Source organism: Taurulus bubalis (assembly GCF_910589615.1).
Source record: "Taurulus bubalis genome assembly, chromosome: 8".
NCBI classification, from domain to species: Eukaryota; Metazoa; Chordata; class Actinopteri; order Perciformes; family Cottidae; genus Taurulus; species Taurulus bubalis.
In genome coordinates, this window is record NC_136596.1 from 19,220,326 (window position 1) to 19,245,679 (window position 25,354).

General features: G+C 39.4%; 1 protein-coding gene across 1 annotated transcript; it reads right to left on the reverse strand.

Annotated features, from left to right (window-relative positions):
- Nucleotides 1–7,580: 7,580 nt before the first annotated feature.
- npffr1l2 (neuropeptide FF receptor 1 like 2) lies at nt 7,581–15,864 on the reverse strand (the record flags this gene model as incomplete). The annotated part of the gene is made up of 3 exons (XM_079222811.1): nt 7,581–8,589; nt 10,203–10,302; nt 15,522–15,864. 3 exons carry the CDS (start codon nt 15,862–15,864, stop codon nt 7,581–7,583), a joined length of 1,452 nt encoding a protein of 483 aa, XP_079078937.1.
- Nucleotides 15,865–25,354: the final 9,490 nt, after the last annotated feature.

Below are 25,354 nucleotides of genomic sequence, written 5' to 3' on the forward strand. Positions count from 1 at the left end.
GGTCATCAAGCCTATTTCACAAAAAATAATTAATGTTGCACATTCAATCGATGCCAGTAATACATTTAAATAAATGTTGGCAAAGACAATTAAGCTGGCACAATTCAAATTTCCAATGCAAATTAATATACTTGTAAAGAGCACACAAAATCATTTGTTTTTCCCTTGTGCCAAACAGGGCATACATATAAACTAGTGAAAAAAAAAAAATAATAATAATGCTGCACACATTGACCAGGCCACAACTTGGGTACAAATTCAAGTTACACCACACCAATGACAGCTACAAAGATGCCCAGGACACAAAGATCCAAAAGATTACCACTTTAACATGTGTTATGATCAACTCGTCTTTTATTTTATCCAATTCTTTGATTTTGGCTCTTGTAGATAAATGTATGAATGCAGTGGTGATATTTGTTTTGCTGTAGTAGACTACAACTCTTGAATGCAAACACTGCACATTATTTAGTTAGGGATTAACATGTGTGTTTATCACAGCCATAGTTCAGGGGGATGAGTGGTCTTCCCGCAACCACAAGGTAGCCGGCTCGATCCCCAGTCCCCACATAGCTCACATGTCGAAGTGTCCCTTAGCAAGACACTGAACCCTCAAATGCTCCCCAGGTGCCTCAAAGGGCTGCCCACTGCTCCCTATCCAGGGATGGGTCAAATGCAGAGAAGAATTTCCCAAGGGGATTAATAAAAGTGCATGTTTCTTTCTTTCTTTTCTAAACAAAACACCTATAATCTATAAGCATCACAATATATAGTATATAAGTAAAGATTAAGATCAGAAAGATATTACAAGTAATTTCCTTTTGGATAACATCATGTCTCATGAGTTGTGAGATTAACTGGTCCATACAGAAAGCCAGAAAACATTATGAATATTTGGAAACATAGTAAAAAAAAATTTCATTGAGCATTTCACTTTTATTTGACAAAGGGCAAAATATAAATAGGGTTGAGAGAAGGGTATGACATGGGAAAGAGTGATATAATTTTCCAGGAAAATAAATCTGGAGCTAGTTACTAAGGTTAGCATGCCTCCCATTCACAGTTTTGTCTATGCACTTTATTCCTATATAAACTGACAAGTAACGACTAAGAAAAGACACAATGAAAATACCTGCAGTGCTGTAGCGAGCTGTATGCAATTATGTTGCAGCAACAAACTGACTAACATTAGCTACATTGATGGGTTGTTTATCTGACCAGCAAATAGGATTAATGATGTTTAGAAGCTGCCTGCACCTTTCGAACGCTGAACCGATGCTCAGTTGCATGTTGGAGAAACAATGCATAGAGGATAATGGGTAGTTCACAGGATATATATAGAATTGTTTATTCAAAGTTCATTAGTAATGAATGTGTCCCGTGTCCGAATTTCCCCATATTCAATATTGCATGTCCTTGGATCCCCAACAAGACTGAAAAAAATAAATAATTAAAGATGCTTAAATGCGAAGGACATACCCATATACAGACAGAAATTCATGCTATATAATAGTTGGAAAATAATAATAATAATAATAATAATAATTATTATTATTATTATTATTTTCTGGGAATGTTTGAAGAAATGTGCTGGAATTGTGCTTTTTTCTTACTTTGCAATTTGACCACTGTCATGTTTTTAAAAGTGTACATTATTTAATAAGCCAAACACGTATTCAGGTGGAGGTTATTTATTGTGTATACTGATAGAAATTGAGGTAGTTGAGTAGTAGCGTTGATCTATTGATAATGTATAACAAGATTTGTCATAAGGAGAATTTACACTGACTTTTGTACATCTGCAATGTTATGGAGGTAGCTGAAAGAGACAACTGAGTAAGATTCAACTCTTCTATCTTGAGACAGAGACACACCTGGCGGAGATCAACTGAGTGCACTTTTCTAGGTTATTACTGTTTGAAGGCACAGTTTTGAATGTCTTATATTACAATATCCATCACATGACTTTTTTAGAGGCATCAACTAAGAACGGTTTTGCTTCACAGTTTCATAGATTGTTGTTATCAACCTACTTTCACAAGATTTGTCTCGGTTAGACAATGGTGAGAGTGGTAAAGAGGCATGGCAGTTAACATGATAAATGAGATGATGCAATTCCTATTTAAACAGGCCCTGGTAGTGTGGATCTTAAATGTGCAGTACAACAACGGACTCTTTGTTATGGAGAAGACGATCAAGTGCACATTAATAACATTTAAGAACAGTACAGTAAAGATGGACAGTTGTATGTGATGAATGACAGTTATGGCGGGGGGGCAGTGACGGGCGAGTCAGTGCCGAACAGCGTCACTCGTCAAGAAGCTGACAAACTATGATCATTATGGGTTTTAATTCTTCTTTTGTCAATATCCAAGTGTACATACATATATATATGTATATATAAATATATAATATATATATATATATATATATATATATATATATATATATATATATATATATATATATATATATATATATATAGACACACACACACCACTACTGTTCAAAAGTTTGGGGTCACCCAGATAAATGTTCAGTTTCTTCGCAATTTCTCGGATGGAATAGTCTTCATTTCTAACAACAAGAATAGACTGGCGAGTTTCACATGAAAGTTCTCTTTTTCTGGCCATTTTGAGAGTATAATGGAACCCACAAATGTGATGCTATGCATAGGAAGGCCAGTTGTAAAGCTTCTCTCACCAGCATAACTGTTTTAAGTTGTGCTAACATAATTGCACAAGGGTTTTCTAATTCTCCATTAGTCTTCTATGCGATGAGCAAACACAATGTACCATTAGAACACTGGAGTGATAGTTGCTGGAAATGGGCCTCTATACACCTATGTAGATATTTCATTAAAAATCAGACGTTTCCACCTAGAATAGTCATTTATCACATTAACAATGTAAAGTGTATTACTGATTAATTTAATGTTATCTTCATTGAAAAACACAGTGCTTTTCTCTGAAAAATAAGGACATTTCTAAGTGACCCCAAACTTTTGAATGGTAGTGTGTGTGTGTATATATATTTTGTAGACTTAATACTTACAATATGCAATACTGCTATACTATACTGAATATTGTTTTGGGTTAGTTACTACTACATTTTCACTTCATAATATATAATATGCCATAGTATGTATAATTTACCAGTCTTTTTATTTGACCACATTATGTCATACTGTTATACCACTTTACTTTGAGGAGACGTCACTGTTAGTCTAGAACACTGAATAATGTTTCCACCAGTAAACCTGAACATGCACACCTCTCTCTGTGTGACAGTGATTATAAGCGCATAACTATATAAATTATAATTAACTGGAGGATAGACTTTTTTCTACACGTAGATCTTAAACCCTTAAATATAAACAGTAGCCCGGCCACCTTACGGAGGAAACTCATTTCGTTTTTTTTATTAAAATAAAAGTTGGATAAAATCTCCATTGTCCTCTCCTTATATATAGTGAGGTGTCGGTAGGTAGAACTGAGTCGCCGCTGACTCGTGCTCTCCTGTCTGACGTCACACGCTGCCACGGACTCTCCGCTGCCAGTAATCTCACTCGCTGTCTCTCCAACATCGTTAGCTAACGTGTTAGCAAGTGGATTAGCTTGCCATTAAAAAACTGGTGGGAGGGAAATGAAGCCGTTGTAGACATCTTAACGCTGATTGGCCAAGACTCGACACGTCAAAGATCTTCTATTGCTAAGATGATCACGACTTCAGTTTTTTCCCATGTCCCACTCCAATCTCAGAAACGGCGACCAGTTGACACCCCCCCTCCCAAAAACAAAAACTCTTTGGATCTACACGATTCACGTAGGTTACCTATTTTGGTTTGGTGAGGGATTTTCATGTCTGACATATATAGTACATGATTCATACGCGCATACAGTACATATAGTACTGTATGCGTAAGTATATATTTATTTGTAAATATAATCTGATCGATTTGGGTGATGAAGCACTTAAAATTAGCGATACATTTTCCCAACACTGACACATTTAACTTGTCTGATATATTTGCGATGCTTATGTATTATGTATTATGGATAATAGGACATTTGCTTGACTTTAGCCAGGTACGAGAAACACTGCCCAGGGACCTATTTCTCATACCTAGCTCAACAAAGTCGAGCAAATGTCCTATTATCCATCTTAAATTAGCGAGATGATTGACGTCAGGCTAACTCGATTTCTCAATGGAAGATCCGTGCTGAAGCGGTCTCGTTAATTCTAGCCAGACGTCAGTCATCTGGATAAATGCGCGCGCCCGCTCCTCTTCGGAAGGGATAATAATCGAGCACTGACACCATGATGTTCTAACAGTACAATGGCAAATAAACTCAGAGGAACCCTTTTTTTTTCTCTCCGCTGAGAAGCAGGAGATGATCATGAACGCATATGAGGAATTCAAATTCATTACCTTAATCATTCACAGCAAACGTGTTGCGAATATTTCAACGTTTTTGCAATGTTTTTGTTGTGAACGCAGCAAATATATCAGACATGTTAAATGCGTCAGTGTTGGGAAAATGTATCGGCTAATTTTAAGTGCCTCATCACCCAAATCAATCAGATTATATTTATTTAAATGTGCCTGCTGGCAGTGGTAAACACATTAATATATACTTATGAGGATATATGTACTGTATGCGCATATGTATCATGTACTATATATGTGTATATACATGTATGTGTAGATTACCATATAACTAGGAGTTTGAATATGTGTATGGGCGGATCAGTATGTATGTATTATTCATAATCAGAAATTCAATCAATTGAAGCAGTGAAAATAAATTGTGTGTGATTCTCTGTCCACCTTAATAATTTTCTACAATAATCATATGTATGGTGTACTAATAACACTGTCATATTATTATAAGTTTCTTAAGCGCTAAATAAACATTACGAACAGCATGGCCTGCAGCAGCTTTCCCGATGTTCTACCTCTCGCAAAAAAGCTCAAGGCTGTGATCCAGTCTGCATCCAGTATGTGATCCAGTCTATGCATACAGTCTGTGAGACGGTCAATGCTCATCTGGGTGTGTGGTGTTCAATGTACGACTCCAGAAGGTCTCGTAAATAAATTATTCCTTGTCGGCAGAATCGATAGTGCTCGTACAGGAAGTCATCATGATGTGAGAACGAAGAACTCTCTCTCTATAAAACTAATATAACTAATATCGCTCGTTTATCAATGAGGATTTTTTGTCCGGTGGGAGTGGCCAGTTTATCCATTTCAGTAAGCCTGCGCTGGAGCAGGTTAAGGGGTTTGAATGTGTTGCTATGGTGACTTTTCCAAACTTGCTTCGTGGAACCGAAAAGCCTGACCTGCGTCATCTTATCCTGAAAATTATCCAGCTAAGTCAGTAAGCCAGGTATGAGGAATGGGGCCCAGTAATCAGAAATGAAGGCATTCCAGAGTCCATTCAAACCAGAATACACCTGAGTGTGTGTGTCTTGTGTTAGAGCAGGGATTCCCAAAGTGTGGTGCGCGCACCGCTGGGGTGCGCGAGCTGCCTCTAGGGTGTGTGCGAGAGGAAAAATGTAATGGTGGTCTAATGGTGTAATAATTAATATTAAACTTAATTAAAAAAAAAATTAAGTAGGATTTTTTTATTATAAAATTTCCCTTTGTAAGATTTAAATTTAAAATTAAAAACGTACAATTTAATAAATAGATGCACTTCCGGTCCGGCCGCCAGACTGTCTTTTACGTACACACTAGCTAGCCTAGCTTGTGCACCTAACGTCATTTCATTCATTCAGCAACATCCATGAAAATATGTTAAACTGGCTGAAATCGGGGAAGCTGTCAGGTGGGACATCTGAAGCTATCAGTAATAAAAGAGGAGAGGGACAAAGAGAGAGAGTGAGGAACCCGGAGGCGAGAGAAACGGAGAGGTGCGTTGGAGAGAGACCGGGAAAAGAAATCGACCGGGAGTCGGAGAAAGAGGAGACGAGAGTGAGCATCAGACTGGGAAAATAAAGAGGAAATATGATGACAATTATCTGGGTCTGGGCTTCACTTGGATTGGCAATGCAGATTGCCCGAAGCCACAGTGCGTGTTGTGCAGTGAGGTTCTGGCTAACAGCTGTCTGAAGCCTCTTATTTGCGCCGCCACCTGAACACCAAGCATGCCAGTGCAAGTCAGAAGCCCCTTACATTTTTTAGATCAAAATTGGAAGAGTTACAAAACAGTCAAAAACAATTGCAGTCTCATTCATGTGAGTCTCTCAAAGTGAGTCTCTCACTTTCTCCCTCTCCCTCTCTATCTCTCTTGCTGCAGGCTGAGCCACCTGCGCTGCATGTGAAAATCCTCATTATGGACTCCTCCTTTTTTATCTGTTTCTGAGCCTATGCATGTGCCTATGCATTGTTCTTTACGTGGCTTACTGTGTTTAAGTAAATACATGTGAAATGCAATCTGCCTCTGAGCCATTCGTGTGTCTTCGCCATCCTTATTGCTCTTTAAAAGTGACGCCTTGTGTAACTGAAATTTATACAGCGGACTAAATCTTGTAACAAACGCCACGCGCAAGCAAACAGTTCTCGCATTGGTCCGATTTTATGTGGCTATAAATAGGCTCTGTTGCGTTTTTTTTTAAGGTGTGGGAGATTGGGGGTGCGTGAACCCGGTCGGGATGTAGAAGGGGGTGCGTGGCCTAAAAAGTTTGGGAACCGCTGTGTTAGAGGAACCGTTTAAAGACAACAGCAGGACATCATGCGTCAGTGGCCTTTGGCCGACAATTGAATGGCGCGGAAAAGCGATAGCTGATGCAGGGCTTTGTCATGTGACAAAAATAGTTTGACTTCACCATCACACTTATGTCCTTATCTTGAGGTTCTCCTGAGTATACAATATTGTTCTGCAATATACAAAACATTTATGCTTGCATTTAATTTAAAGTTTACAATGTGAATTGAAATGCATGTCCATATACAATGAATACCTCAGTGAATATACTTTGATGTGCTATTCAAAATGTCAACACAATATTTCACTGATAAATACTGAAGGCAGAAGGATTACATTATTGCGGCACTTCTTTTAATTGCACTCAAGTTCTGCCTTTAAAAGGGATTATTTTAGCTTCAGAGAAATAACGCAATAACTACCTTGATTATCTATGTTGGAGGTTTGAGGTTCACTCAATATGAGATTTGACCCTGTTGTTCTTAGCCTAAACATATTAATGTGTTAATCAGATCTGTTGATTCAACTAATTGGTTTGGTCCAACTTTTATCATAGGTTAAAAGCCAGCAGCCTGACATGTTGGGCCAGGCAGGAATGAGGGAATATTTTCCAAATATAACATAACCCCAAGGTCCATGGTGCTACCTCTAGTGGCGTCATCTGTGCTGTCCCTGATTGGCAGAGCATGAGCATCAGGAATTTTAAGTGTTTATAGTAAAGACGAGGCACTGCCTAGAACTAGGATTGCAATATGTGACCACCTCTCAAACAGTTACCACATTTAATATCAGATAATTGTCTCTTGCTTGGGACTACAAACTAACATACTATGGCTTAGTTTATTCATTTCTGGGTAATATTGTGAACACTCAGTTATCCCACGCCTGACACACTGAGGCTGCCAGTGAACTTACCCTTTCTGACTCCTCACCATTACTGCCTTTCTTTTGTAGAGTTGTCATTTCTAACCCTTGATCTGTAGGACTTCTCTCTGAGTGGACCACCACACACCCCACCCTTACACTTCTATTCACATCTGCTGTTTCTGCTCTCTCGTTGACGTTATGGACTCTATTTCTCAGCCCCATGACAAGATGGTTGTGATTGCTAGTGGCATCTCTGAAGTCAGTGCCTCCACAGGGTACTTGCCTGGACCTGTCTTTCCTGCCCCTCCTAGCCATCTTTTCCCACTGCTCGCACTGGACAAGGCAGCCAAAGGGCCTGGACTTGCACACCGCTTGGAAGCCCCTTTTAAAGTTCTCATTGTAGTAACCATAAATGATGGGGTTGACGCTGGAGTTAGAGAAAGCCAGCCAGTGGGCAAAGGGGAAGATGTAGCTGGTCAGGAGGTCCAGCTGCTCCCTGTCCAAGCCTGCGTAGTCAGTCATCATCATGAGAGTCCAGAGTGGCAGCCAGGACAGCATGAAAAGCAAAGCCACCATGATGAGCATCTTTATCACCTTGATCTTTTTCTGGGAAATCATTGGCTGACCAGCCCTTCTCCGCCCAACCTGGACTGTGACGTTGGCCGGCTGGGGCTCTCGGTTTGCGACCGCAGAAGAACACAGTTTACCTCCGATACCTCCGTACATTAGGGTGATGACGGTGAGCGGCACCAGGTAGATGTGAGCAAACAGAACCGCTGTGTATACCTTTCTCCTCTGAGGGTTAGCAAAATTTTCATAGCAGGAGTACAGGGGGGATGTCTGGTTGAAGTCATCATTGTACACCATTTTGTGGAAAGGAATTTTATCCACAGTCAATGCCATAGCCGCAGGACACATGATCCCCACTGCAAGCATCCAGATCAACGTAATGGCTGCCTTGGCAACAAGTATGCTGGGCTTGGGTTGTAGAGGGTAAACGATACAGCGAAACCTGTAGTAAATAAGTAGGGAAGAGCGGTCCAACAAATTAGATATACATCTAGATATGAACAAAAGAAGAACATCTCAAATATAACGAGAGCTTTAACTAAGGATACTTCAAACTGAATATACTTATTAATCTTCCAATAATGTTTTACATGAATCATTCAGTCTTCAAAATCATGACAAACCCAAATCTCAAAGAGCAGAAACCCATGTTTTAAAAATTGCAATTCTGTTTAGTTTGATATTTTTCTATTTCACTATATACTTCTATTTCACTGTATATACTTCATATACACTGTATATACTTTGCATTTTCTTTATTTTTCTTAAATCTAATATGTTCTGCTCTGCTATTTATGTTTACTCTGTAACTTTGCTTGCTACAAACTATCTATCTATCTATCTATCTATCTATCTATCTATCTATCTATCTATCTATCTATCTATCTATCTATCTATCTATCTATCAATCTATCAATCATGACGGGCCGTGGGTTTTTTTCTAACTGGGCCAGCAGTGGATCAGCTGTTATCAGACTGATAGCTGAAAGTAATACATTCACGGGTACTTTCATATACCAGCAACACGTTAGCATGATGTATATTAGCATTAAGCTCAAAGCACTGCTATGCCTTAATACAGCTGTACAGAGACACAAGCACGTCTCTCGTCATGTCATACATTACCTCAATCAAACCTGTCGTTAATACATCTAAACTTCATGCCACTGCTCAAAACAATAAATAATTATGTCTAAAGCTGAATGTGTGCTCATGTGCGTCAGTGACTGACTGTGTCTGTGTGAGTCCATATGTCCCTGACTGAGTGAGTGAGGGTGCACCTCTGTGTTTGTCCACAGATAATCTCTCATTTTGCTAGTTGGCCACTAGTGATAACCCATCTGACTGCTGCTGCAGCCGGAGACAGAGTGGGGGGAAACAGTACCCACTTTTATTATTTGGTGAGCTCTAACAGCTAATGAAATGTACCAGTAGACACAATGCTGAGTACACCACTGCCACATGGTCAGACAGCAAAGTGAATTGAATTTAGTTTTTGGAAAGATTATATGAAATGTCTTTTATGACGACTTCAAGCTGATTGCCTGAATAAATTGCCACTAGTTTTAGAATTTAAATGGAGTGTATTTCATAACACCCTAGACTAGTGTCTGTACGGGGATTGTTGCTTTTATTGATCATAAAATACAGTAGTGGTCGTTATGTACACACCTGGTGGAGATCTGCTTTCTCCTGAGTTCCCCTTTCTAACTATTATTATTTTTATCATATACGTATGACACCTCACATATCACCACTTTTTTATTTTTTTTATTTAGGTATTTATTTAATTTATCTATCAACATTATTATTATTTCTTTGCTTATTTAGGTATTTATCTCTCCTCCGACCACATACTTGCATAGTCCTCTGGTTACAGTTAGACATATAAATATACAACACATCAACACTCTTCTTTGTATTGACAAAAATATATAACACTCCCACTAACAAAAACAAAAAAAAAGTCTGGACCATATTGAAATCTGTTTGTCTTGTGTTATAGCTCGTTTAGATAAATAGGGAAAAAGGCATCAAACTAGAGCACACACTAACCTTTCAACAGATATGGCCACAAGAGTGAAGACTGATGCGGAAACAGACATTCCCTGCACAAAGCCGCTCATCTTGCACACAATGTTGGAAAAGGGCCATCCTGTTGAAAAAAATGACACTCATTAGTGTAGTACGGTAGTCCTCAGTGGTAACACTGTAACATAATTGTCAATCTATGCGGGTTTCTAGAACTCTAGAATCACTAGTTCACAGATTGCATAACCTTTTATCAAATTACTTTAATGTGGCATGAAGAAATTCAGAGGCATTCTACAGATGTCCTTGCAAATGTAAATGCAGAGAAGACACTAAATGAAATGTGATAGCAGGTCCCTGCACAGCTTGCTTCCTTTCATTTTTCCGTTTCATCATCTCTGCTACAGCAGAAATGTGATTGTATCCTGCAGTTTTCTTCTCCGTGGAATGGGAAATTGCTTGAATAGAGCGACAAAACACAATCACGCTGACTGGTCATCATCACAACCTGTCATGTGGCCTGCAGTAAATGTTCATAAATTCTCTATGCATGCAAATAACTACGTTCGTGGTGGTTTGGCTTCACAGCTACTTTACTGCTCACTGTTCTCTCTGATTGAATTTTTAGACTTCGGTGGTTCACATTCACCATATTTTGATAAATGCTTTCATATTCATTATCATCTTCGAATTCCTACATAATAACTGCTTTCTGCATTTGATTCATATCCATCGTATTCTGCGATCTGATTGTTACTCCTATTTATTGTATTCATTGCACTTTTATATTCTACACATTAGCAGCTGTGTTGTAATGAAGCTCTTGGATGGCACTCATTTCACAAATGATCAAGTTGACCATAACGTTGTTGAAGAGCAGCCAGTGCATAGGAGTAAGGATATGGCCTTTTGGCAAAAAAAGAGCCCTGCTCAGGATCCCCTGGAGATAGCAGTTATGGAGGGCCATTTTGAGCACAGCAAATCCCTGCAGTTAATCATGAATGAAATGAGGGAATGAAGGGCTTTCGTGGGGGGGAACCTGAAAGCATCAGGGTGGTAAACAGGCAATGTGGCAGGTGACAACACTCGTTGCTGTCCCAGCCGAGGATGAAATGGAGCAGCAACTTGCAATGGGTGAGGCTGTGGAAGGATGCCAGCTGCAGTTCAAGTTGGTATTTCAATCAGGAGAGACCAGTCAAATGAAGAAAGGATAATTGTTTATTGTTAACAAATGATATGTGATGATAAAGTCTCAGAGTCTTTGGCACTTGGACTCTACAGAGAGATTTGTAATTGAGGGTCCTTCTGCCCTGATCAGCAACAAGATAAATCCCCCCCGTGGAATCCAGACCTGGTGGTGGGGGTGGTGCTGATTAGGCTGATAGAATGGGCGGAGATGGGGAGGTGGTGAGGTGCGTAACAGCAACATGAGTGAACTGAAGGTAGAGAGACAAGTCATGTTTCAAAGAGACAGCAGCAAGATGATAGGCTAACGATGCAATTGTTTCATTGTGCTTATTGGAAAGAGGAGACCGGGGCCCTGTTTCTCGTACCTGGCTAAACAAAGTCAAGCAAATGCCCTAATCTCCAGTTTAAATTAGCGAAATGATTGACATCAGGCTATCTGGGTTTCTTCACGGCTGATCCGCGCTGAAACGGTCTCGTTAATTCTAGCCAGACGTCAGTCATCTGGATAAATGCGCGCGCCCGCTCCTCGTCAGAAGGGATAATAATCGAGCACTGACACCACGATGTTCTAACAGTACAATGGCAAATAAACTCAAAGGAACCTCTTTTTATTCCTCTGCTGAGAAGCAGGAGGTGATCATGAAGGCATATGAGGAAGTCAATACCTTAATCATTCACAGCAAACGCATTGCGAATATTCCAACGTTTTTGCAATATTGTTGCCGTGAACGCAACTTTAACAGCGCCCCCGGTGCGAGACATAAGGCTCGTTCGTTAGAGCTGCGCCTCGCCTGGAATCCAGACGAGAGCAGATGGCCGCAGCAAGATGTGTTGACAAAAAACTGCAATCAAGTCGGACAGTTGTCAGCTGTCAGCTGTGTATACGCAGGAAGTCACAGAAAAAATGACTTCCTGTTAGTTCCGAACTTTTGTTTACTTGTAGTTTACAGATCACGTTTGGATTCATTCATGTGTTTGTAAATATATATTTATGTAAAAATGAGTGTGTAGCTGCATCCTTTGGTCTTTTGATGTCTGCCTGTGAAATACATTACTAGTAGTTTTGATGTGTGTTGTATAAATACGATTTTGTATTAACAACCACACAATAAATGTTTTTTGATCAAACATGAGACGAATAGTCAATAATCCAGCGTTAAGTATTCCAACTACACATAAAATACGAATTTTCTACAACACGGGGTGTTTGCTGTCAGATCTAAGAGCCAATCAGCTCTCTGATGTGGCGAGAGCCAGACGTTTCCCATCATGCACTGGGCCAAGCAGTCGGTGGAGAGCCACTGCAGTGCCTGCCTCTGAAATTGACGGTCGGCTTAGTCTTGTGAGAGTATCGTTGACCACATGTGCATGACGTCAGAGCAAGTCGGGAGCAAGTCGAACCCAAATCTAACCGGCATGCATTGCGCGCCGATCGCCGCCGATCGATTCTGCGCAGAACTGGCTCATCTCGAACGAGCCTATTAGCGTCGCAAATATATCAGACAAGTTAAATGCGTCAGTGTTGGGAAAATGTATCGGCTAATTTTAAGTGCTTCATCACCCAGATCAATCAGATTATATTTACGAATAAATATATACTTATGAGGACATTTGTACTGTATGCGCCTATGTACTATATGTATATACATGTATGTGTAGATTACCATATAACTATCAGTTTGAATATGTCTATGGGCGGATCAGTATGTATGTATTATTCATAATCAGAAATTCAATCAATTGAAGCAGTGAAAATAAATTGTGTGTGATTCTCTGTATTCTTATCATGATCAACTTAATCATGTTCTACAATAATGATATGTATGGTGTACTAATAACACTGTCGTATAATTATGAGTGCTTTCAACACATCCATAAGTTTCTTAAGAGCTAAATAAACTTAAGAACAGCGGCATGCAGCGGCTGATAGTCTGTGTCTGAGACGGGCGATCAGCTGCGCCTGTGGTGATCAATGTCCGCGGCTCGAGAAGCTCTCGTAAATAAATTATTTCTTGCCGGCAAAATCTATATCGCCGCGTACAGGAAGTCATGACGATGTAAAGGATGGATCCTGGCGATCTGAAAGAACTCTCTCCCTATAAAACTAATATAACTAATATCGCTCCTTCATCAATGAGGAAGTGAGCTGCTGTTTTTGTCCAGTGGGAGTGGCCAGCTTATCCAGTGAATTTCAGTAAGCCTGCCTGGGAGCAGGTTTACATTTTTGGCTGTGTTGCTATGGTGATTAATCTAAGCTTGCTTGGAGAAACCGAGAAAGCCTGACCTACGTCATCTTATCCTGACAATTAGCCCGCTAACTCAGTAAGCCAGGTACGAGAAATAGGGCCCTGGTGTCATGATTGACAGCCCCGAACAATGACAGCAAGTAAATAGGCTCGTTCGAGATGAGCCAATTCTGCGCAGAATCGATCGGCGGCGATCGGCGCGCAATGCATGCCGATTAGATTTGTGTCCGACTTGCTCCCGACTTGCTCTGACGTCATGCACACGTGGTCAACGATACTCTCACGAGATCAAGTCGCCTTCGATTTCAGTGCACGATGGGAAACGCCTGGCTCTTGCCACATCAGAGAGCTGATTGTCTCTTAGATCTGACAGCAAACACCACGTGTTGTAGAAATTCCTTATTTTATGTGTAGTTGGAATACTTAACGCTGGATTATTGACTATTAGTCTCATGTTTGATCTAAAAACATTTATTGTGTGGTTGTTAATACAAAATCGTATTTATACAACACACATCAAAACTACTAGTAATGTATTTCACAGGCAGACATCAAAAGACCAAAGGATGCAGCTACACACACATTTCTACATAAATATATATTTACAAACACATGAATGAATCCAAACGTGATCTGTAAACTACAAGTAAACAAAAGTTCGGAACTAACAGGAAGTCATTTTTTCTGTGATTTCCTGCGTATACACAGCTGACAGCTGAAAACTGTCCGACTTGATCGCAGTTTATTGTCAACGGCTCCTGCTGCGGCCGCCTGCTCTCGTCTGGATTCCAGGCGAGGCGCAGCTCTAACGAACGAGCCTACTAATCAGTGAGCATGCGTGAGAAGTGATTGGCAGATGTATGAGAAATAAATTACGGCCTTGCAAGAAAGAGTATGGTCTTCCGAATGAATTTACGTTATATCCTTGTGAGGTCAATTATATGATATTACTATCAGGTGTGATTGTATGCTTTTTTAGTCTGTATACATTGGGCTCCATATACTTTCTGTGTTGTGTAAGTGTGGCATCCACTTGTAAACCTCTCAGTACTACAATCAGCTTGTTACAGCTCTAGTTAACAGGAGGCAGAGCCTCTGCCACCAGGATGTTCACAGGTGTTCAGTGATTGGGATGTGATGTGTTTGTTTGTTTCTATAGCTGCCATTCCAGCTGAACCTTGTCTGCTCTGATGAAGGTCTGAAAGCTAAAAATATGTTCTCTGCATGGATTTAAGTGAGCGGATATCTATTCAATCAGTTAGTCACTTACCTAAATGAAAAACCTTTGACAACTTCCTGCGAGAACCTGTAAAAGTACACATTTTTTTCAACTCTTGATTTTTTTTCCTCTTCTTTATTCCCTTTCTCGGGCTACGTATAATGCTTACAGGGAGGTTGCACAGCAGTAGTATGGCAACCTTCCTACTGTCAATCTACTGTATATCACAAAGTGAATGAAAGAAGAAGGCTATACTGTAAGCACCAATGTACCTCCCTGTATTAGGTATAAATCCAGCTTTTTTGCAAGACCTATAGAAAACAAAGAAGGGTTATGTTTTTAAAATGTACAACTATTAGCCTCATGTGAGACCTTGGATAAATATGCCAGCCACCCTGTTTGCCCATTTCTTTGTTGGGACACGTATGTCACAAGAAAGAACATCACCCATGCAAACAATAAAAATTGTGGATTGTGCAACATGTACAATTTCAACAAAGGACACTTAAAACATCCTGAATGTGAAAGCAACCACCATCAGAGCCCACATAAGATAAGGGTTGGAGTCAGTCACTCTATTTAATTACCGGTTAGTAGAAGAGCTCAAAAGGTTTTGTGACAGAGGACTGAGTCTAATTTGATTGTAGAGATAGTTGCAGAGGCAGTAGTGGACTTCGAACAGGGAATTACCTGTGATAAGGTTGTCCACCAGGGTTGTAGGGATGCAGAAGATGCCCACCAGTAGGTCACTGATGGCCAGGTTGAGGATGAAGAGATTGGTGACTGTGCGCATACGACGGTTTTCTAGTACGATCAGACACACTAGGATGTTTCCCACCATACACAGCAGGAAGATGGAGAAGTAGGCCAGGATGTAGCTGGCAGCCACATACAGAGAGTGCTGATAATAGGGGAAAAAGTTCATGTTGGTGTCATTTGTGGAGCCATCTAGGCTGATGTTGATGTTTGCTGTTGTGTTGGCTGATCCCTCAAACTCTATCCCTTCCTCGCCCATGTTGTCCAGCATCTCCATTCTTCAGAAGAAACAACACTGCAGAGGAAATTAAATGGTGACGAGAAGAGATCAGTTAGAACTTTGATTGGAACAAATAGTTAAACTCTCCTGATGATCGACATTTAAAACAAGATGTTTTGTTCCTTCTTTCTTTTTTCTTTTTAAATAACAAAACAGAACATATCAGGAGAGCAACATACACATATGGCCAAATTAAACTACAACAATATTCTAGTACTGCTCTCCTAGCATGAACACATGTATCCTAAACAGAAAAACAACACAAGGGGGAGAAATACTTACTGAGCAAATTAAGCACTATCTACTCCAATACAGGCCAATTATGAACAAAATATGTATAAAGGGGGACCACTCATTTACAAACTCATCTGAGGTTTATTGCAATACGTTGGTTAGCTTTTAATCGGGAAGTATTGATAGTAACTTATCATATCAAATTGATACCGTAGGTGGGTGTACATCAGAAAGGGTGGCTGCATATAGCATGATACTTTTGAATGGACAAGGAGTTAACACCAAGAATACAATTTTGGATTCATTACTGTTTAAATGGCAATCAATTTTGAACTTTTTATTAGAACTGAACTATTAGAACAGAAGAACAGAACGTGGTGATCAATGGACAAAACATAATACCTTAAATTGTGTTTTGTGGGATTTGTCTGATCTAGTAAATGTTTTGGCACTTTACAAAACTCGTTCAGCAACACATCATGTATATACAATATATATATATATATATAAAAATATATATATATGTATACATATATATCATTAGGAGGAATTATTAACAATATTTCTAAGCTATTTTGCCTGAGTGACACACATTCCAGTAGAAGAGAAAGGTCTGAGTAATTAATGTTTAATATGGAATACAGTTTCTGAGGTTTCTTTCTGTTCAGACATTCAGTTGGAGACATTTTGTCAAAGCGAGTATGGGCCACTAAAGGTTCCATGACAACCCCCATGGTGCAAGCATGCCAACCAACCCATATGGAGAGCAAACGAAAATGCACAATGAGCATGTATTCACGTATTGATTAGCCAGTGTGCACGAACAAGTGTGTGTGTGTGTGTGTGTGTGTGTGTGTGTGTGTGTGTGTGTGTGTGTGTGTAAAACCGCGCAATGTACTCCTCATTAGAGTGACATCACAACCTTAAAACATACCGCTAATTAAAAATGGAGAAATATACAGTGCCCAGTACAATCCCAAGGATTACACTTTACATGTAATAACAGGAGAAAACTTCACAGAGATCAGTCAACAGCTGCCACTCTCTCTTTTTATCTCTGTTGCTCAGCCACAAATACACACATTACGCTACTCTTATACCAACTTAGTATGTAAACATGTGGATCGCACTTAATCCGGGCCTTGGCCATTTTCACACACAATAATGCGGGACAGGGGCGTAAAGTGGGCGGACTAATTTTTCCTTGGACCTTTCCTTGTTCTGGTCCAACATCTTCGCCAGAGATGGCCTCATCTGACTTAAAAAACATGTATCTGCACCTGTATTCCGGTTTACTATGATTTACATGGGCTAATGGGTTGAAAGATTACCAATGTCTATAAGAACAGACAAAAAAAAAGGTAAAGATTTGAATGCATGATTGCACAGCAAACATTTTGGGTGCACCTATTTTAAATATTCAGGTGATTCAGTGTAACCAATGTAAAAAAAAATATTCTGGAGACCTGTGTACTAGTTACCTCAAGATAATGGTCGCTTACACCCACGATGAGTTACTGTGCTACTGGCACCTGGAAAGGAAAGAGTGGAGGCAAACACAAATACCCTCAGATTAGTGGGCTAAAGTCACACAATGAAAATTGCATTATGTGTGACTGAATCGATATTCCAAACACTTAAGATAATAACATGTGATTCTAGGCTCTAGCAAACTCCAATATTGGCGAAAATGTATTGGTATTTAAAATCCCTGACTCTATAGTAAGCTCAAAAATTGTTCTGGGACACATTCATACCCCAGCAGAGGTCCCTACACACTTCATAAAACCAGAACAAATCTAACACAACAAGCAACAACAACAACCACATGTTCATGTTCTTTTGTAAGAGTTAACCACTCAGTAAATTATGGTAATATGAATGTATACAATGTACTGTAACTCGATAGTTGTACTTTTTTCTTGTTATGTTCGTGTGTTAATGTTTCTTTCACATGCATGTAATGGGCTTAGTTTTGATGGATAATATTATTGTATGCAATTTAAGCAATACAATTGTTGATTTATCTAAAAAGGAAACCCATTAGTAGTTTAGTCTTATTTTCTCTTATGTACTGTATGTATTGCTCCCTAATAAAGCAATATTTCTTATCCCATTACTCAATTAACCTTTAGAATAATCAGAATACTTGATTATGAAAGGAATAAATAGTTGCAGCCCCAGTGAAGATATCAAGTGAACCTACAGTAGAGTTTGCAGTTTATGCACAAATATATGCTGCAGCTCCTGAAGACCAACAGAAGTTGAGTGGAGTAACAAGGGTTGCACGCAATGCATCCTGGTATATGCTCAGATGCACAAGTAGGAGAAATCAGCTTTATCTATCAATATAGCACTTATGGAAGAATGTATTGCTTCAAAAGATAAGCTAAGTCACGCCTTCCGGTATCAATGACCTGGCTGCAGCATCGTCCTCTATGTTCCCAGGAGGTCCAATCAGTGTTGTTGATGGTATGTCATCTATAGAGGCGAAGTCCTGCCTCCTGCCTCTTACAGTTGACTACCATGTGAAAAAATATGTACTGTAGTGACTAGATACAAATAATGATTTGATCCTGTTTGAATTGTGCCATGATAGACACATATGATGTTTGTCAATTTAAAAGATCATTTTGCACATTAAGAAAGTCACAGTTTGTAAAAGATTTGTCGTAGTATTATTTAGTTTTGTGTAAAACCTATCAGTGAACTGCATCTCTCGTCTCGCACAATGCAAGTCCCCAACACAGCCGGTACCTTGGCTTGCTAGCTAGCTCGATAACTTAGCTATATCCATGCACTTTTTATCAGCCGGGAAGCAAAAGAACAAGTACAAAGTGTTGTCTGATCTGAAACACACAGCTCCAGCGAGAAACGTTATATACGAGTTTTGGGTATGTTGTCTTTCTAATTTTACATTTTCACAGTCTATACAGTTTTACAACAACATGCAACTTTCTTGATGTGCAAGATTACCTTCATATGTAATTAATGGCACTTTTGCCTCTCTGTGGACTACATACCATCAACTGGACATACAGGGAACATGGGTAATGATGCTGCAAATATATAGGTCAGTGGCCTTAATGTTAAATTCACCAATTTGTAATACTCACACATGACCTAACCTCATCATGAACAACTGCTGAATCTCTAATGTTGGCAATAATGGCCATTATTATCTTCTTGGTAACACAGTTACCATGATTGCGACCCACCGTTGCTATCTTACCTTGTGCTCTGTATTAATACAGCATCACTGGGTTTATTGTTGCACTTTACAAAGTGTGTCCTGTCCAAAAAGTAAAATACTAACTTTAATACTAACTTTATGTTGTCTTTCAAAACTATACAAACAAACAAAACAAAGTTTTGTTGGAGCAACATTTTACATTGTATAAATGCTGTATTAACGGAAAAAGTAAGTCTGCCTTAGATCTCTAGGAATGGAGTTCCACAGCTTAGGGGCCCAGACAGCAAGGTCACCGGGCCCTTTAGTGAGCAGTCGTGATTTTGGAACTGTTATAGGGCCCTCGGATCTCAGGCAGTGGTCAGGCTTAAGGAGTCAGAAGATTGCACATAGGCCAGAGCGGTCAAGGCTTTAAAAACAAGCAGTACAATCTTAAGTCACTTCATATTCATATTTTTGAATATGTTTCGCCTGCTGATACCAGAATAAAGTGCAATGCAGTAGTCAAGAATGGAAGAGATAAAAGTACGAGTCATTTGCTACCTGGAGAAGCATATGATTCTCTCTAGGTCTGCAGGTGAAAGGAATGACCTGATTTAGAATCAAAAGTTACACCAGGTTACGAGCTTCGTGTCAAACATTATTAAATAAGCTTCCCAGACTTGAGGAGAGATTATTGATGCAGCTAGTGCTGGGGCCAGCAGGGGTAATTATAATAGAATCAGGCTTGAAGTAATTTATTCCAGGAAGGTTTTGGACATCCAATTTCTTATGTCGGCAGGGCATGATACACAAAACAGTAGTGGTGCCAGGCTTAATGAAGATGTACAACTGGGGATTATCCCCGTAGCAGTGAAACTCAATATTGTGTCGCAGTAAGATGTGTCCCAGAGGTAACATGCATATGCTAAACAGTAAAAGACCCAATATAGACCCCTGGGGGACCCCACAAAAGAGAGGAGCAGAGGAAGAGGAGGCATCTCCAAGCATTACAGAGAAGGACCTGTTCAACAGATAAGACATCCACCAATCCAGCGGCACATCACGGATGCCAACATCGTTCTTCAGATGGCTAATTAAGACATGTTGGTCCACTGTGTTCGAAGACTGAAAATGGAAAAAAAGCGCACGTTGGCTACATGCAGAAGGTCATTTGTGAGCTTGACAGGAGCAGTCTCAGTGCTGTGAATAGAGCGAAAGCCAAACTGATTAAAGTATTAAAGTAATTAAAGTATAAAAACGAGCAAGATCTAAAAAGTGTATCGTAAAAATGTGGCTAACAACTGTCTAAGAAGTCAATCTATGACAGCTTCAGTTCAAACACAACTCATGCACTTAGTGTCACACCGCGGTGAAGTTTGTCTTGTCTTGGGTTTTTGTCTCGTAACTTCCTGTTTTATTTTGAAGCCTAACTCTCCTCTCGTTTCAGGTCACTTGCCCTTCCTCATGTGTCACCGGTCTGATTGTCTCCCCTGATCCCTGATTGGTTCCACCTGTTTCCCATTACCCTCATGTGCTTATTGTCCTGTGCCAAAGTGTTTCGTCTCATGTCCGATCACCTAAGCCAGCTCCAAAGCCTTGTTCATAGCTACAGAGTTATTTTCGTAAGTCTTATCCTACCTCGAAAGAGCGATTTTTATTGTAACTTTCTAGTCTAGCTCTTTGTTTCTTAGTACTTAGTTTTAGTCGAATCTTGGACAGCCTCCCTTGAAGAGATTTTCAGTTCTTTGTCATAGTGAGTTTAGAATTGTTTAGCCTCTGCCTCTTAGGAGGGTTTTTGCTTTCTCTAATAAAGTCTGCTCACTGACACCTCGGCTTTTGAGTCCTGATTGGAATCCCGGCCTGACACTTGGCGAATAGGACATTCTCATGAAAGTCACAAACCTTGATTAAAAATACATGGCATGTGACTGCACTGTATTACAATCTACTGGTGTCTTTGATAATGGTGGAATTGTCCTCAAAGCTTCTTATATTGCTCTGAAAGCACTGGTGCAAAATGACTATACAGTGTCAGATGTGTTTATGTACTCTGTGCTTGTTAATATTCAAAGTGGTAGCTCATATGGGTGTCCCTTAAGGCATGAAGCTAAGGTAGACTAATTACAGCTCTCCCTTGGGAAGTTAGAAATGTCAAACCCAGGAGGAAAAAGCATGACATTACTGTGGCATCCGATGTATATGGTGTAACATATTTTGAAAAATATCAGGTTATACAAATATATCAACTATACAAATGAGTTAAATTGCTCAACTTATTTGTATAGTTAAACAATTTAAACAAAGTTAAGGATAAGTCCTCAATTTCTTTAAAAAGGCCTTTTAGGTTAAAAACCATGAAAGCATATTTTTCCCACAACAGGTAAACAAATAAGGTTAGGTTTCATGAAGTACGACTAGTGAAAGCAAAACTGTTGGTCTTCACTCTTTGATGTTGGGAGCCATAAATAATGCCTTCCTTGGTACCCTCTGAAAATAGCATGAATCAAAGTCAATAGTGCGAGTCCATTCAAAAGAATTACCGCTGGACGTCATGGCCGCTTCTCAAAGTGTTCCTACGCCATTAGCATACAGGGGATAGAACCGTGCCGACTAATGGGCAATTTCAGACTGGTTACTGACATTTGTCAGCACTGGCAGTGAAGGCTTGTTACTGGTAGGCTGGAATCAGCAACATGGACGGGGGCCCCCAGTGGCCTCCCTAGGCTAAAACATGCCTAGGCTAAAACATCCGGGGGCTTTAGCCCCGGATGTTTTTTAATTAGCCCCGAATATTAATTTAAAAAAATTAAAAAATCTTTTATTTTATTTGTATTTTGGTGATGTCATTAAATTAAACTATTGTTTCTCACATGGACAACTTATTTATAACTCTAACATGCTACATGTGTGCGTGTGTTCTGGTTTGTATGTTTTCTCCCCTTAAAATTACAATCCAATAGCCTATCATAATTAACCTTAGGGCACTGGGACCTTGGGGAGGCTGCTGTGCTGGCTTTCTCACTCTGTAATGTCTCTCATCAACCACAGCAGGATTACACCAAGGAGTTTATCTCATAGTAAACTACACCAAGGAGTTTATCTCATAGTAAACTATACCAAGGAGTTTATCTCATAGTAAACTATACCAAGGAGTTTATCTCATAGTAAACTATACCAAGGAGTTTATCTCACAGCAAGATTACACCAAGGAGTTTAGCTCAACGTAAACTATACCAAGGAGTACCATCATACAATATTTATCATTCGATAATTAAGATGTACTTGAAATGTTTTTATTTTTGTTATTCATGTGTTTTTTTTACTATTGAATGGTATATTTGACACTGAACTAGTTCATCTTTATCTCAGTGATAGTGTCCAAATTAGCATAAAATATCATTGGTTTGTAAAAACTACACAGACAACAAAATAGATCAAAATCTTATTCCCTTCTGCTCAAAATAAAACAAGTAAACAACTCAAAAGTTGACACTGTCAGGTCCATTCTCCATCCATTGGATTTGGGAGTGACGTGGATATGAAAGCTAGTTTATCCGTCTTTCCTTTACAAGCAGGAAAAGTATTTCTCTCTCGTTATTTGAGAAAAGTTCATATTTGTGTTCACTATGACCCTGACATTCTGTCTCTTCTATTATCATGTACTGAATGAATGCAAGCAAAACTACAGAGCAAAATCACACTCTTTCTGATTGAACCAATCTATGAAACAATGGATAAATTAAATACAATGAAAAAAAATTGCGCGCACACATGCCAGTTCTCTAGGGGCTAAGCCCCGCCTTTCCTTGAATCCTAGAAGCGCCCCTGGGGCCGCCCACTGAGTTATGTGTGTAACAGTGGACGTGCATTGTTACCAACATGCAGTTTTTTTTGGTGGGGCCATCTAATCCCAGTATGATTCAATGAAAAAAAAGGTATCACGCATTACTACTTTGCAGTTAAATATTTAACATTTATTTCAACACTTTGACATAGTAAGGACATCTTATTAATACAATTCAGTATATTATAAGTAAGAATGGGTATCGTTTGGGTATTTTCCTATACCGGTGCTAAAACGATACTTTTAAAACGATACTGGTGCCTAAACGGTGCCTGAACCGATACTTTTTTATTGCCAAATTGTATATCAAATATCTTCAAATTGAACAATATATTAACTATTTAAAGTATACTTTAAATGTAAATACATAAATACAAAACACTTGACTTCAAACTACAGCTTCAAACTTTTTAACTTCAAACTATAAACTATATATATATATATATATATATATATATATATATATATATATATATATATAAATATATATATATATATAAATATATATAAAGAACAGACACAAGCATCAGGTGGCCTGATTGGGAACATGTGCAACAGAACTCCAGAAACTGTTGGATTCTACAAACTGCTGCTTTACTGGACTACCCATCATATATAATCGTATCATCATAATATCAACTGGGAGAGCTTTGTTCCAACAAGCCGAGACGGTCGGCACGGCAAAGCTTGTGCATGTCTCCCCAGCGATCCCTCTGTGAGGCACGTACTGTGTCTGTGAGCGCTGCAGCCCCGTCCTCTTGAGCCCGTCTCTGTATGAGACGGGCTCATAGAGAGAGAGAAAGAGAGAGAGTGGGAGCAGGGAGTGCGCTCTAATTTTTTTAATGAAGTATCTATACTAAAAGTATGCAAAATCATATTGTTTTTAACGTACGGGTACCACGCTAACTTTTTTAGTATTGTGCAACATTACACAGTAGTGTAAAAGAAGTATTTAAATCGGCTCAGGCAACGAAAATAAATCTGCATTGCTTTTCGGACCGGTGGAACGACCTGTACCATCTGGGACCAGGTGTTTTACCTGTAGTTTCTCAGCCAAAGGTCTTCTCTCAAACGTGTGTTGGAGGAGGGATTATACAGAGTTACCGTTTGGTTTTCTTTGAAGACCAGTGGCTCCTGCTCGCTGCTGTCATGTTGTTATCATGGGTGAGAATAGCCCTCCATAGAGGACAAGCAGGAAAAGCATATATTTGGAGCAGATATCCTATTTTAAAAATATTACTGAGTATATTCCATAGCTCAAAAACATAAATATTGACAATTTGTATAATTTATTATACAAATTACAAATACATTTTCTCTGTCACTAAGATGCCCACGCAGAAGGCATCGGTGTTGTCAGGTCAGTTTGCCGACCATTTTGAGTGTAGCCCTGAAAATCATTTCAAAATGTAAGCCAATGTAAAGTTCAAACAGATACTGCTCTGAACACCACAGCCTGCAACAATGAAGGTCAGTTTCTAACATGTGTGTGTGTGTGTGTGTGTGTGTGTGTGTGTGTGTGTGTGTGTGTGTGTGTGTGTGTTTTCGTTTGGTTTTGAATATGAATGTGTAGACAATTCTGGAGGAGAGATCATTGTATTGTGATAAAAGATTGAGCCTGAGACTTCTAAGCGCATGTTAATGGGCACGCTGGCCCACTGACCAATCACAGCGCTTGTTAGTGCTGACGTACTTCCAGGTCACCTCGCAGGCACGTCAAAGAACACGCCCAGCTTGTCAAACTAAAGATCTGATTGGTTGAAGACTATGACAATCACGACAACGTCTCCATGTACTTTAATCTAGAAGGCCAGCTATGCATAGAGGTGAAATATGATTGGATGAAAGCTCTCCTTAAAAAAAGCTGCACTAGAAGCAGTGCTGCCAGCTGGAAGCAGAGCAACAGAAGACAGGAGCTGTGCAATGAGAAAATAAGTTAATAGGGAAAAAATATTATATTTGTGAAAAACAATTAAATGATAAAATAGCTATAACTTTGTAATTCTGTTTAGGCCAGCAGTGAAGGCTTAGCTGGCCTTGACGGCCCACCACTGAAAGTATCCCACTGTGAAATATCAACGCTTCCTAGGTGCAACAATGTGTCTGCATGCTACTGTGTTCACATGCTCAAGACTATTGTTTGCAATAAAACAAAGACGCCTGTAACCTCATTGACATAAACACATAGCTGTCATAAGTAAATACGCAAAGTCCTTGAAACACTTTTGTTTAACCCT